The 13,336-nt window shown below is 43.8% G+C and overlaps 1 protein-coding gene across 1 annotated transcript in view; it reads right to left on the reverse strand.

Annotated features, from left to right (window-relative positions):
- The window catches only part of LOC117366815 (probable ATP-dependent RNA helicase DDX60), a 288,878-nt gene that overhangs the window by 25,944 nt on the left and 249,598 nt on the right, over positions 1-13,336 (reverse strand). Inside the window, exons 35-36 of the mRNA XM_033958734.1 lie at positions 12,185-12,306; positions 1,983-2,130 (exon numbers count right to left, since the gene is read on the reverse strand). Coding sequence (XP_033814625.1) covers positions 1,983-2,130; positions 12,185-12,306 — 270 coding nt within the window. The remainder of the gene's footprint in view (positions 1-1,982; positions 2,131-12,184; positions 12,307-13,336) is intronic.

Consider the following 13,336-nt stretch of genomic DNA (forward strand, 5'->3'; position numbering starts at 1 on the left):
GAACTTCTGCCCATTCTGTAGATGACATTAGATGGCGGGTGGTGGATCAGATCAAGAAAAGGAGGGGGGGGGGGAGGAAATATAGAGAGAGCACTTAATTATAAGGAACAACGGTGGATATATAGATTAAATATAGAATTGCTCCCATTGTAGCACTGCAACTACAAGTTTCATTGCTAGTATGCTGACATCATATTATATTTATGTTATTTTGAATGTCATTACAATAGAATAGATTAAATACGGTTGAGCCAGAGGGGTTGAATGTTGAGGTGGAGTGGGCCACATTAAATTGATAGCTCCTCCCTTGGATGGGCGGGTTTGGTGTTAACTGGTATAAAAGTTTTGAATATTTAAGAGCCGGGAGGACGCTGCCACCATCTTGCTCAGAAAACATTGAAGTGAGTCGGATAACGACGGTGACTCTGGTAAGGGGGTTTTCTTTAAATCTTGTCCTTAGTAGAGAGTGGAGAATATTTTGGATGGATAAAAGGAGGGGAATACCGTATTTTCACGCGTATAATGCGCACCTGTGTAAAACACGCACACGGGTATAGCGTGCGGGAAAATGAAATTTATGTAAATAAATTAACATATAGCGCTCACACGCATATACCGTGCATGCTACTCATTGAATTAAAACCTCCTTCTGCCGTCCCGATTCTCCTCTCGCCGCCCTGCCCTCTGCCCCGACTCTCCTCTCGCAGCTCTGCCCTGAATTGCTGCCCTGCTCCTGCCTTGACGTCCCGACTCTCCTCTCGCACCCCATCCCTGACGTCCGATTCATCCCCCAGCCCCCCCCATACCGTTTGCGGTGGAGAAGCAGCCTACCGTGGGTTCGCGATGCCAGTGAGCCCTGCTGCTTCCTCTGCCGGCGGTCCCGCCCCTTCTCTGAGCCCTGCGCTGCTTCCTCTGCTTCTCTGACATCAGAGAAGGGGCGGGACCGCGGCAGAGGAAGCAGCGCAGGGCTCAGAGAAGGGGCAGGACCGCGGCAGAGGAAGCAGCGCAGGCCTCACTGGCATCGCGAACCCACGGTAGGTTGCTTCTCCACCGCAAACGGTGCAGGGGGGGCTGGGGGATGAATCGAACGTCAGGGGGGGAACCAGCAATGTAAAAAAAAAAATTGTTAAACGCGCTCATGCATATAACGTGCATGGTTATGCTTGGTTTGTAAAATCGTGTATAACGCGCACGTTATATGCGTGAAAATACGGTAAATGAGTTATTCTTCTATTTTTTGCTGTAGGAGAGATCCTCGTAAAAGCTTCAGCGAAACATGTCGGATCCAGCCCTCCCAAGTCATATTTAAATAAGATAAGTGGAAAATATTATGCACAATAATAGTGTTGCCACTAAATTATTGGTGAAGGATATTTAAATGCTTATGCTCTGGACAAGTAGCAAAAATTAATGTTAAAGTATTGAAATAGGAAACAGGCTAGGGAAGATATAAACATATAAAGCTTGCTGCAGAAAATATTTTCTAAGGGTGATGGAGTACTGTTTCTGAGGCCAAGTAGAGATATATTTAAATGAAGTAAGGAAAGATGGATTAGTCAGCTTTTGGAATACAGCTGTTAAACTAGCCATAGCATTAATTTAGTATATTGCAAGTCATATCACCAGAACTTATTGACTGTAGATGAACCATCTCTATATTGAACAGATTGATGAGATAAATTTGCATGCATGCATACCGCCATCATATGCAAATCTACCTCATGGATATTCATTGTGGGTATCCTAAAAACTTGACTGGCTAGGTGTGTCACGAGGACTTGGTTGAGTACCTCTGTACATGGACAGGCTTTTAGAGGAGGCAGAGGAAGCAGACACATGGAAGTATCTGAATTTAAGCAAGCATGGGACAAACAGAGTTATCTGTGAAGACAAGGAAGGAATGTAGAGCTGAGCAGTTGATACAGATAGGCAGGCTACTATCGTGTTCTATGTTTGTATGTAAGAATTTTCAAAAAACATACCAAGTTTGGACAAAGGTAGGCGGTATTCCTTTTCCATATCAGCCATCTTGGAAACGGTAAGAAGAAAACAGCCAAAGATAAATTCTATTTTATTGTTGTACTCATTTACTGCAGTAGCAAAATCTTCTGGGAGATTTTCAAGTAACACCTGAAACAATACAATACTTTCAGAGAAGCTTACCATCAATGATTGTTTCCCTATAATATACTATTCTGAATATACTGTATATAAAAACACAGTTATTTCAAATTAAGATGGGACTATTTTTGAACCTTCAAATAGTTAAGGTCTAATTTAAGTTTAAAGCAAAATCCAGATACTTTGCTTGCACAATTTTGAAAATTCACACATTATTATCACAAGTTCATTTATTGTAATTTTAAGAATGGAAAAATACCCCCTCCCAATTTATGACTCCATTAACAGAAGCACAAATTAGTTACATCTGTGACTGATGACATTTCTATGAGTAAAAGCTTTTATTGTCCACTGAGTTTTAAAAATAATATGAAATTGAAATTATGAAAACTCCAGGGAGAGCTTGGAGAATATATGTGACATCCTGATGTGCACAGAGAACATTAGGTACAGATAAGCAACTTAATTACATCCAAGATAAGCAGGAAAGTTAGTCACCCTTTTGTGGGTTCTCTTGCAGTCCCTATTTTCCAACCCTCCCAGACATCTACCAAATAGGCAATAGCGGTAAGAAGATACATGAATGAGCACCTTTATTTTATTTCTAATTTTGAAAAGGTGTTTTTTTTTTTTTTAAAGAACTGTCTGGCCAAAGTTGCTGTTCTTTTAAAAGTCAACATCTAGGCAAGTAGTGAGCATTGAAAGTATGCAGAAAACTCTACATGACTTCTCTGCAAATGTCTTCTATAGAGACTGACCGTAGGTGAACCAATGAGATAGTCACAGCTCTAATATTATGGGCCTTGACATAGCCCTGTAAAAAGACGACTGTTTGCTTACTTTGTCATAAGAAACAAAAACCTTCTGTAGAAATGAGGGATAAGTATGAACTACCACCCCCCTCAATGTTGACAGATTTCATGTATAGTAGATAAGTTACCAGTGCTAAGAGATCACTTATTCTTTTGATGGAGGTAACTGCCATCAGGAAGGCTATTTAAAAAAACAAATTTGCATCTTCTTTATGGAAGCATAAAGTACACTACACCAAAACAAATGTATGATCAATGAGGTACAAAAAGAGACAACAAAACTTTTAAAAGCAGTATAAATGAGAAAAAGAATTCATAGCAATAAAAATGCTACAGTAACAACACTGGACACAGCCAGATTCTATAACCGGCGCCGATATCGACATCAGTGCCGGTTTCAGAATCACGCCTACAGGAAAGATAGGCACCAGGAATGTAGGTCATGGTTTTCCAGGCCTACATTTGTGGTGCCTGTCTTTGCATAAATCGCACCTATGTAGCGCTTAGGCAGTGGCGTACCTAGGGTATGTGGCACCCGGGGCCCATCATTTTTTGACACCCCCCCCCCATGTAAAAAAATACTTTTTGTAATGACCATGAAACGGAATAAATGGTCAGAATAGAAACAGGCAGTGAAAATTTTCTTATATTCCAAACATAACATAACATAAATTATGTCTGAATTGTCATGACATCAGAAGTACATATGGAGTAGTTGCAGGTGATGCTTGGGACAGTTCTGATTGTGTTAGTTCGGTTTTATGTGTTTTTTGAATAGAAGGGTTTTTATTTCTTTTTGAAGGTTTTGCAGTCTGTGGTCGATGTCAATTGGTTGTAGAGTTGGGGGTCGAGTGTTGCAGCTCGAATGGCTAGGAGGTTGTCGAACAGTTTTTTTCTTTTGACGTTTTTGGTTGGAGGGTGTGTGAATGGTGCGTGAGTTCTCCTATGTCTGTTTGAAGTGGATTGAATTATTTAGCTGAAGAAATTAGTTACCCCCTCATCCCACACACATTAATTCTCTTCCATTTTTGTTCCCATTATAAAAAACACTGATAAGTTCCCAGAAAAAAAATACATTAAAATAAGAAGTGAAAACAAAGGCCCCTACAGATGAGAACATAACATAAGAATAGCCTAACTGGGTCAGACCAATGGTCCATCATGCCCAGTAGCCCATTCTCATGGTAGCCAATCCAGGACACTAATACCTAGTCAAAACCCAAAGAGTAGCAACATTCCATGCTACCGATCCAGGGCAAGCAGACACTTCCCCCATGTCTTAATAACAGATTATGGACTTTTCCTCCAGGAATTTGTCCAAATCTTTCTTAAAACCAGCTATACTATCTGCTTTTACCATAACTTCTGGCCACTTCATTTTTAAGTTTAGATCTTTCCTTTCAAACAGAGACCTTGCTAGATGTCAAATACAGCACAAGGTAACTTCACATGGACTTAGCTGTGCAGGAAATGTGAATCTCCTCATACACCCACCATATAGTGCAAAAATGTGCAAAGGTCTGTTTTTTTCTTTCGATCACTACATAGCCTAATGCCACACAAGCAGCGCTGTTACAAACATATTCTGTAGGTCAATGCTAAGGATAACAAAGTTTCCTTCCTTGGACCAGAAGGAGATACTGATAAACCACTGGATCCCAAAACAACACCCAAAGACCCACTCAGTGTGTGAACCAGTTGAGTGGAGTAGACTAACTGGGGGGTGGAAATGGGCCCAGAGTTTGCTCAGCAGAATTTCCCAGACCACCTCTTCCTCTCAACACATTGACACGCTGCTACCACCACCACTAGGAACACCTCACTGGGTATGCCAGCTATGCTATAAACTTTATAAAACACATTATTATATTTTCTTATAAAGCACATATTTTAACTGAACTCTCTGACATCCTCAGCTTTTCCATTGACAAAAATAGAAGGAAGAAAAGTTCCCATTTCCTGCTGTCTCATGTCCCCGGCCTATACAATATTTTTTTTCTGCAGACCCTTCAAAAGTCTGACCAAATCCTCGTTTCACTTGCATTATAAAGTACTGAGGATGCCATCTCTCCCCAATCCCAGGTCCTAAAGTCTAAGTCAGTAGCGCAAACTAATGCTGCCAGATTCAGGAAAAAAAAAATTTCGATTCGATTCAGCCTATTGAATTGGTTTTTCAATTCAATTTTCCTGCCCAGTTGGGTGATTTTTTTCAAAACTCCTGGTGGGTTTTATAGCTTTTTCACCCCCTTTGGCTTCTCCTAACCAATTGGCGCTGTGGTGTAAATAAAATAAAGAAACAAAAAGGACTTTTCCTCTCTATGTTAAATCCTAGCTCACGTTTGCAGTCCAACACCAGCTCTGGCAGGATACACATTTCAAATCTGATATATTATAATCACAAAACAGAAAATAAAATTAATTTTTCTACCTTTTGTTGTCTGGTTATATTTCAAATCTTGTTGGTCCAAGGCTCTGGTTTTCTTCTGATAACTTGCTTGCCAGGGTCTCCTTCTTTCTGCATGCTAACCATCCATCTGCCAACTCTGTCCTCCCTTTCCATTTCCCTTCCCTCCCCAGGAAGTCTGGTATCTTTCCTTTTTTTTCATCTCCCTCCACAGATCCACCTTTTCTTAACTACCCTTTCATCCGGCATCTCTCCCTCCTTCCCCATCACCCCAGAGTCCACCATCTCTCCCTTTCTTTTCCCAATTACCCTCCTATCCAGTATCTCTATCCCTCCTCCACACCATCCCTTATGTCCAATTTCTCTCTCTTTCTGTTCCTTCCCTCCCTAAATCCCATGGTCCATCATCTTTCTCCCTCTCCTCTATTTTCAGACCCATTATTTCTTCCCCCCCAAAGTTTGGCATATGCACGTCTCTTTGAACACCCCCTTCCCTCCGTGTACTTCTAAGCCAGGGTCCCCCCCAAAGGCCTATCCCCCCTTAAAGGTCTGCCTGTCCCCCCTTGAAGGCCTGCACCCCCCTTGAAGGCCTGTCCCCCTCCTTGAAGGCCTGCCTACCTGCCTGTCCCCCCCTTGAAGGCCTGTCCCCCCCCTTGAAGGCCTGCACCCCCTTGAAGGTCTGCACCCCCCCGAAGGCCTGCACCCCCCTGAAGGCCTGTCCCCCCCCTTGAAGGCCTGTCCCATCCCCTTGTAGCCTGTCCCCCCACTTGTAGGCCTGTCCCCCCCTTGAAGGCCTGCCTGCCTGTCCCCCCCTTGAAGGCTTGTCCCCCCCTTGAAGGCCTGCACCTCCTTGAAGGTCTGCACCTCCCTGAAGGCCTGCACCCCTCCCGAAGGCCTGCACCCCCCCCCGAAGACCTGTCCCCCCTTGAAGGCCTGCACCCCCTTGAAGGTCTGCACCCCCCCTGAAGGCCTGCATCCCCCCGAAGGCCTGTCCCCCCCCTTGAAGGCCTGTCCCACCCCTTATAGGCCTGCCCCCCCCTTGTAGGTCTGTCGCCCCTTGAAGGCCTGCCTTCCTTCCCCCCCCTTGAAGGCCTGTCCCCCCCTTGAAGGTCTGCACCCCCCCAAAGGCCTACACCTCCCCGAAGGCCTGTCCCCCCCCTTGAAGGCCTGTCCCCCCCCTTGAAGGCCTGTCCCACCCCCTTGTAGGCCTGCCTGCCCCCCCTTGAAGGCCTGCCTGACCCCCTTTGAAGGCCTGCACCCCTTGAAGGTCTGCACACACCCCCCGAAGGCCTGTCCCCCCTTGAAGGCCTGCCTCCCCCCTTGAAGGCCTGCCTGTACCCCCCTTGAAGGCCTGTCCCCCCTTGAAGGCCTGCCTGTCACCCCCCTCCCCCTTGAAAGCCTGCCTGCCTGCCTGCCCGCCCCACCCTGAAGGCCTGATGCCCCGACCCACCCCGAAGGACCACTCGCCCCCCTGGCCTCCCCGCACCACCTATGAAGCAGCCGCAGCGCGGTCCCGCCCCTCCTCTGACGTCAGAGGAGGGGCGGGACCGCGGTGCAGGAAGCAGCGCCCAAGCAGCTCAGGGATCGCTGACGTTGCGATCCTGCTGCGGGCTGCTTCACAGGTGATACAGGAAGGTCAGTGGGGCGAGCGGTCCTTCGGGGGTGGGGGGGGACTGAACGGCAAGGCCGGGAGCACCCCCTCAGGGCTGGCACCGGGGCGGACCGCCCCTCCCGCCCCCCCCCCCTTGGTACGCCACTGCGCTTAGGGACACCTAATGCCACTTCTTGCTTTGGCTATGCCTACTTTGGTGTTCAGCAGCCTATGCAGGCGCAATTCCGGCACCTTTTACTTTGCTGCTGTTAGGCGCTTCCACCTCACCATTTTTGCTGCTTCTAATAGCATTCTTTAATTAACTTAGGTGCTAGTTTTAAAATTTCCCTCTTATTTTATATGTAGTTTCTAAAGGCCATCCAAGGAAATACAAAACTGCCCCAAAGAAATGTAAATATATATAACAACAATGTTAAAAAACAGGAGCCTTACAGTTCACAATTTAGAGAGATTTTTTTTGAAGATTGTAGCTTATAAATTCAACATGACATCCTTGTGCCTTTCTATAGTAGGCTTGTATAGTGACCTTTGCTACAGTACAAATTCTTCCTCATGAATTACCATACTCCAAAAGTGTAAATGTGTTACAATACATTACGTTAGAAGCAGCTTATAACCTGCACTTACCAATATTCAGTGCCAGTGGAGTCTAATCTAGGTGGCGATGATCAGCATTTAAATTACAGTTTAATCTCTTACATAGAACCTATTTGACACAGGTTCAGGGTGTAAAGGCGGGGAGCTGAGATTCTGATGAGTGTGTGAAATGTAAGCGTATGAAAGGTTCTCTGCTACACATGCTGAATTGAATGTCCAGTGCTTGAAGCTTACTGGAATGGTATCGCAACATTGGTATCTCAGATTTTAAATGCTACTTTACAGTGGTCCCATGCTGTGCTGCTGCTGAGTCCTGGTAGAACAGGGGGATCTTTCTGAAGATTACTGTAAGTTTATTGCCATAGCTCTTTTGTTAGCAAAAAGCGGTATTTTGAGGTTGTGGATGGATGAAAGCCCACCAGACCTGAAGGGCTGGAAAGCTTCCATGAAGGAGATGGATGGCTGGGAACTGAGAGGGGAAGCGCAAGATACAAGTCAAAAAAGGCACTTATATTGGTCTGCAAGGTATACATGTTTATATCTATTTTGTAGACCTTGGTATGGGCTGTGAGAGCTGGGGGGGGGGGGGGGTATTAGGAAAAATTATGAGGATGACATTCTGGGCTCCATGGGTATACTGTTAGCTGTATTTCATGCTCTGTTTCAGTCTGTTCTATAAACTGGTTATTTGTATATGCTGGAGGGAATATGACAGGCTGTCATTTTTGCTATATTTATTCCTGGGGGGTTTTCTGTGCCACTTAGGGCTCCTTTTACAAAGGCGCACTAGGGCTTTAACGCGTGGAATAGCGTGCGCTAAAATGCCATGTGCGCTAGCCGCTACCGCCTTCTTTTGAGCGGGAGGTAGATTTTTGGCTAGTGCGTGCTATTGAGCGTGCGGTAAAACCCGTAGTGTACCTTCGTAAAATAAGCCCTTAGTAATCTGGGGTTTTTTTGTGTTTTTTTTTCTTTTTTTTTAGGGGGGGCACATTACTGCCAAAGGACTATGAGCTATGCTTACACTTCTTGTGATTTTATGGCCTATCTCTTCTTGCGTTGATGAGCAAACATGTATTCTTGGTACTGTTTTTTGAGGTCTTTCTCTAATAAATATATTGAAAAAAATACTGACCACCACCAGCTGAATTTCAGCCAGACTGTGTTTCACAGAACCCAATTAAAATAACCTGTGGCTTAACACCTGTGATTTATAGTTATGCTATCTCTTTCATAGGAGTAACACTGTGGAACAATACTTATGGACTTTAATAAAATGGGAGAATACCTGAAGAAAGAGCTGTTAGGATGGGAGAATATAAGAGAAGTGGAAAAACAGTGGTCTAAGCTGAAAGGAGTGATAAAAATGGCTACGGGCCTTTATGTGAAGAAAATAAATAAAACCAAGAGAAAAAGGAAATCGATATGATTCTCCAAACTAGTGGCGTTCCTGAAAGATTAAAAAAACACAAGAACATAAGCAATGCCTCTGCTGGGTCAGACCAAAGATCCATCATGCCCAGCAGTCCGCTCATGCGGCGGCCCATCAGGTCCAGGACCTGTATAGTAATCCTCTATCTATACCCTTCTATCCCCTTTTCCTTCAGGAAATTGTCTAATCCCTTCTTGAACCCCAATACCGTACTCTGTCCTATCACACCCTGTGGAAGCGCATTCCAGGTGTCCACCACCCTCTGGGTAAAGAAGAACTTCCTAAAATTGGTTCTGAATCTGTCCCCTCTTAACTTTTCCGAATGCCCTCTCGTTCTTGTAGTTTTCAAAAGTTTGAAGAATTTGTCCCTCTCCACTTTCTCTATGCCCTTCATGATCTTGTAAGAAGAGGAGTACAGATAGGACTACAGGGTGAAAATGAAAGAAGCCAAGAGAAAGATACGTCTGGCGAAAGTGCAGGCGGAAGAACCAAAGGCTAAAAATGTAAAAAAGGAAGACAAAATTTTTTCAGATATATTAGTGAAAGGAGGAAGATGAAAAATGGAATTGCTAAACTAAAATATGCTGGGAACCGATATGTGGAGAGTGATGAGGAAAAGCAAGCGTGTTAAACAAATACTTCTGTTCTGTGTACATGGAAGAAAATCCTGGAGAAGGACCGAGATTGTCTGGCAAAGTAACACAAGAAAATGGAGTAGATTCTGCGGTGTTCATGGAGGAGAGTGTTTATGAACAACTTGAAAAACTGAAGGTGGACAAATCGATGGGACCAGACAGGATCCATCCCAGGATACTGAGGGAGCTTAGAGAGGTTCTGACGGGTCCTATTAAAGACTTATTCAACAAATCTCTGGAGCCAGGAATGGTTCCTGGGGATTGGAGGAGAGCAGATGTGGTCCCTATTCACAAAAGTGGTCACAGAGATGAAAAGGGAAACTATAGGCAGGTAAGCCTCACGTCGGTTGTTGGAAAAATAATGGAAGTGTTGCTGAAAGAAAGGATAGTGAACTTCCTAGAATGTAATGGGTTACAAGATCTGAGACAACATGGCTTTACAAAAGGTAATTCGTGCCAAACGAATCTGATTGAATTTTTTGATTGGGTGACCAGAGAACTGGATCGAGATGTAATTTACTTAAATTTCAGCAAAGCCTTTGATACAGTTCCTCATAGGAGGCTCTTGAAGGGCTGAAGCTAGGACCCAAAGTGGTGAACTGGATTAGAAACTGGCTGTGGTGGTTAATGGAAGTCACTCAAAGGAAGTAGTGAGTAGTGGAGTTCCTCAGGGTTCGGTGCTGGGGCCAATCCTGTTCAATATGTTTGTGAATGACATTTGCTGAAGGGTTAGAAGGGAAAGTTTGCCTTTTTGCAGATGATACCAAGATTTGTAAGAGTAGACAATGAGGAGGGAGTGGAAAACATGAAAAAGGATCTGCAAAAGTTAGAGGAATGATCTAATATCTGGCAACTAAAATTCAATGAAAAGAAATGGAGAGTAATGCATCTGGGGATTAATAATCGGAAGGAACCGTATATGCTGGGAGGTGAGAGGCTGAAATGCACGGACGGGGAGAGGGACCTTGGGGTGATAGTGTCCAAAGATCTAAAGATGAAAAACAGTGTGACAAGGCAGTGGCTGCCGCCAGAAGGATGCTAGGCTGTATAAAGAGAGGTGTAGCCAGTAGAAGGAAGAAGGTGTTGATGCCCCTGTACAGGTTGTTGGTGAGGCCCCACTAGGAGTATTATGTTTAGTTTTGGAGACCGTATCTGGCGAAGGACATAAGAAGACTTGAAGCGGTGACGAAAATGATAGGATTTGCACCAGAAGACGTATGAGGAGAGACTGGAAGCCCTGAATAAGTATACCCTAGAGGACAGGGGAGATATGATTCAGGGGAGGTATGATTCAGATGTTCAAATACTTGAAAGGTATTAACGTAGAACAAAATATTTTCCAGAGAAAGGAAAATGGTAAAACCAGAGGACATAATTTGAGGTTGAGGGGTGGTAGATTCAAGGAAATTCTACTTTACGTAGAGGGTGGTGTATGCCTGGAATGCGCTCCCGAGAGAGGTAGTGGAGAGGAAAACGGTGACAGAGTTCAAAGAAGCGAGGGATGAACACAGAGGATCTAGAATCAGAAGATAATAGTAAATATTGAAGAACTAAGGCAAGTACTGGGCAGACTTGCACGATATGGGGTTCATAATCAAAAGAAAAAAAACGTCAAAAAAGTGTCCTAAATGGCTACTTGGACGATCAAAAAGCCTGATCGTCCAAGTAGCCATAATCAAAGCTGGTTTTAGACGCACAGAGAGATAAGAGACATTTTTAGAGGAGGGGAAAGGGCAGGCGGTGGGCGGGGGTGGGCCGACCTACACCTAGGCGTACAGCAGGTATAACCAAAACATTTGACAGGTTGCCTAGTCGGCACTTATACATTTTGACTTAGACCAAGTCAAAACAGGTATAAGTGCCGAAAAGGGGCCGCTGAGCTGATCGCTGCAGCTCAACGGCCCAGCAACCTGCCTATCGCTGCAGATGAGATGGCTCATATGATGGTATTAATGATATGGAGGTATGTCTTCCAAAGTGTGTCCCCATATGCTTTCTGATGATGACTTTGACTTGACAATTTTAATGCTGTTTTGAATACAAACTTCTTTGACACATAAATGGCCTTTGGTTGAGGATGGGCTGGGGGAGGGCTTTGACGGAGACTTCAGCAGCTGGAACCCAAGCACAGTACCGGGCAGAGCTTTGGATTCTTGCCCAGAAATAGCTAAGAAGAAAAAAAATAAAAAATTTAAATTGAATCAGGTTGGGCAGACTGGATGGACCATTTGGGTCAGGCCATGGGATGGACCATTCGGGTCAAGCCGTTACTATGTTACTATGTTTGACTGGACCACTAAGAGCTCTTGTAGATTTTCAGAAGTTTAAGAAACTTCTGAAAACTTCATTATTTGTAGAAGCATTTTAATATTTTTTTTCTGGATTATGAATGTTTCTGTATTGATACGCTCTTGAGTGCTGTAAAATATAGCTGATATGAAGGACTTCTTGTTATTTGAATAATATGTGCTATGTTTCTTATTTTATATGATTGTTTTTATTTTTTATTTTTTGTAAAACCACCTAGTTATAGGCAGTTAAGAAATATTTTAAATAAATAAATTTTTTACCAACCTCCGAGTGCTGAAATGATTTCTTATTTTCGATGACACTATACGGCATGTATCTCCTTCCAAATATGTTTGCCAGTACTAGCACTATGCTTTCCATCTTTGCTTCAGAAAATTGCCATTGATCTGTTAAAAGAACAAATGTCAAAACATCGAGTATCTGGTCTGAATGAAAAGTGAAGATTTTGATACGTTTCAAAACAACAGAAACTTGAAATGCGCCAACCCTGGAAATCTAACATATACTTTTGAAAAGTGTGTGGCATGTATTTCTAAATGTTGCCACCAGATAAGAGATGAGTGCAGGAGTCTCTGGTAGGGGAGAAGCAAAAAACATGACATTTTAAATAATCATTTTATTATGGTATAACAGACCCGGCTGCTGGGAAGGGGAATCACAAGGTACTTGTATGATTGGGCCAGATCCTTCTGGAAGGCTGCAGCAAGCACTTTCACCCTTGAAAGACTTCAGACCACACAGGTAGTTATGCATCAACTGAACTCCAACTTTATTTTTTCTTCTTTCCAACGGGACAGAGGCACTTCTTTAAACATGCAGTTGCTAACAAAAATAACAGTCTATTTACAAAAGTTTCTTTCAATAACTTGGTAAAGTATTTGTACATCTCATATTGTTAAGATCCTCCTTGGTGGAGGGATCTTGATCTGAAGGGTAAGATCTGCCCTAAAGACAATTTTCCCTCCAAAAGCAAGGCTTAAATAATCTCTGTGAGGTCACTCATTTTAAGACCACCTCTCAGACATTCATTCCTTCTCATTGGTCCATGTCTCTGAAGCTGCTGGAACCAAGAACTGGTTTCCAATGAACTTCTAGGACACTCAGTCTACACATAGTTCAAACTCTCCCCTTCCTAACTGTGCAGATTACCTTTAACTTGCTTCCAAGCAGATCACCTTACATCCATAAACTGCCACCACTTGTACTCCCAAGGCAGCCCTAAAGTTATGCACTGCACACTGCAGTGATGATGTTTAAACCACAGGCAATGATGGATACAACACAGGGCAGCCTCTGTGCCAGAGGACTGCAAAACTCCTCACATCTCTCCATTACCAGCAGTCATGGTGAATTCAGGCACAAATTACTCCTTCAGCCCATGCCTGAAATTCATACCTACTACAATGATATACAGTC

Source organism: Geotrypetes seraphini, chromosome 1 (genome assembly GCF_902459505.1).
Source record: "Geotrypetes seraphini chromosome 1, aGeoSer1.1, whole genome shotgun sequence".
Taxonomy (NCBI): Eukaryota; Metazoa; Chordata; class Amphibia; order Gymnophiona; family Dermophiidae; genus Geotrypetes; species Geotrypetes seraphini.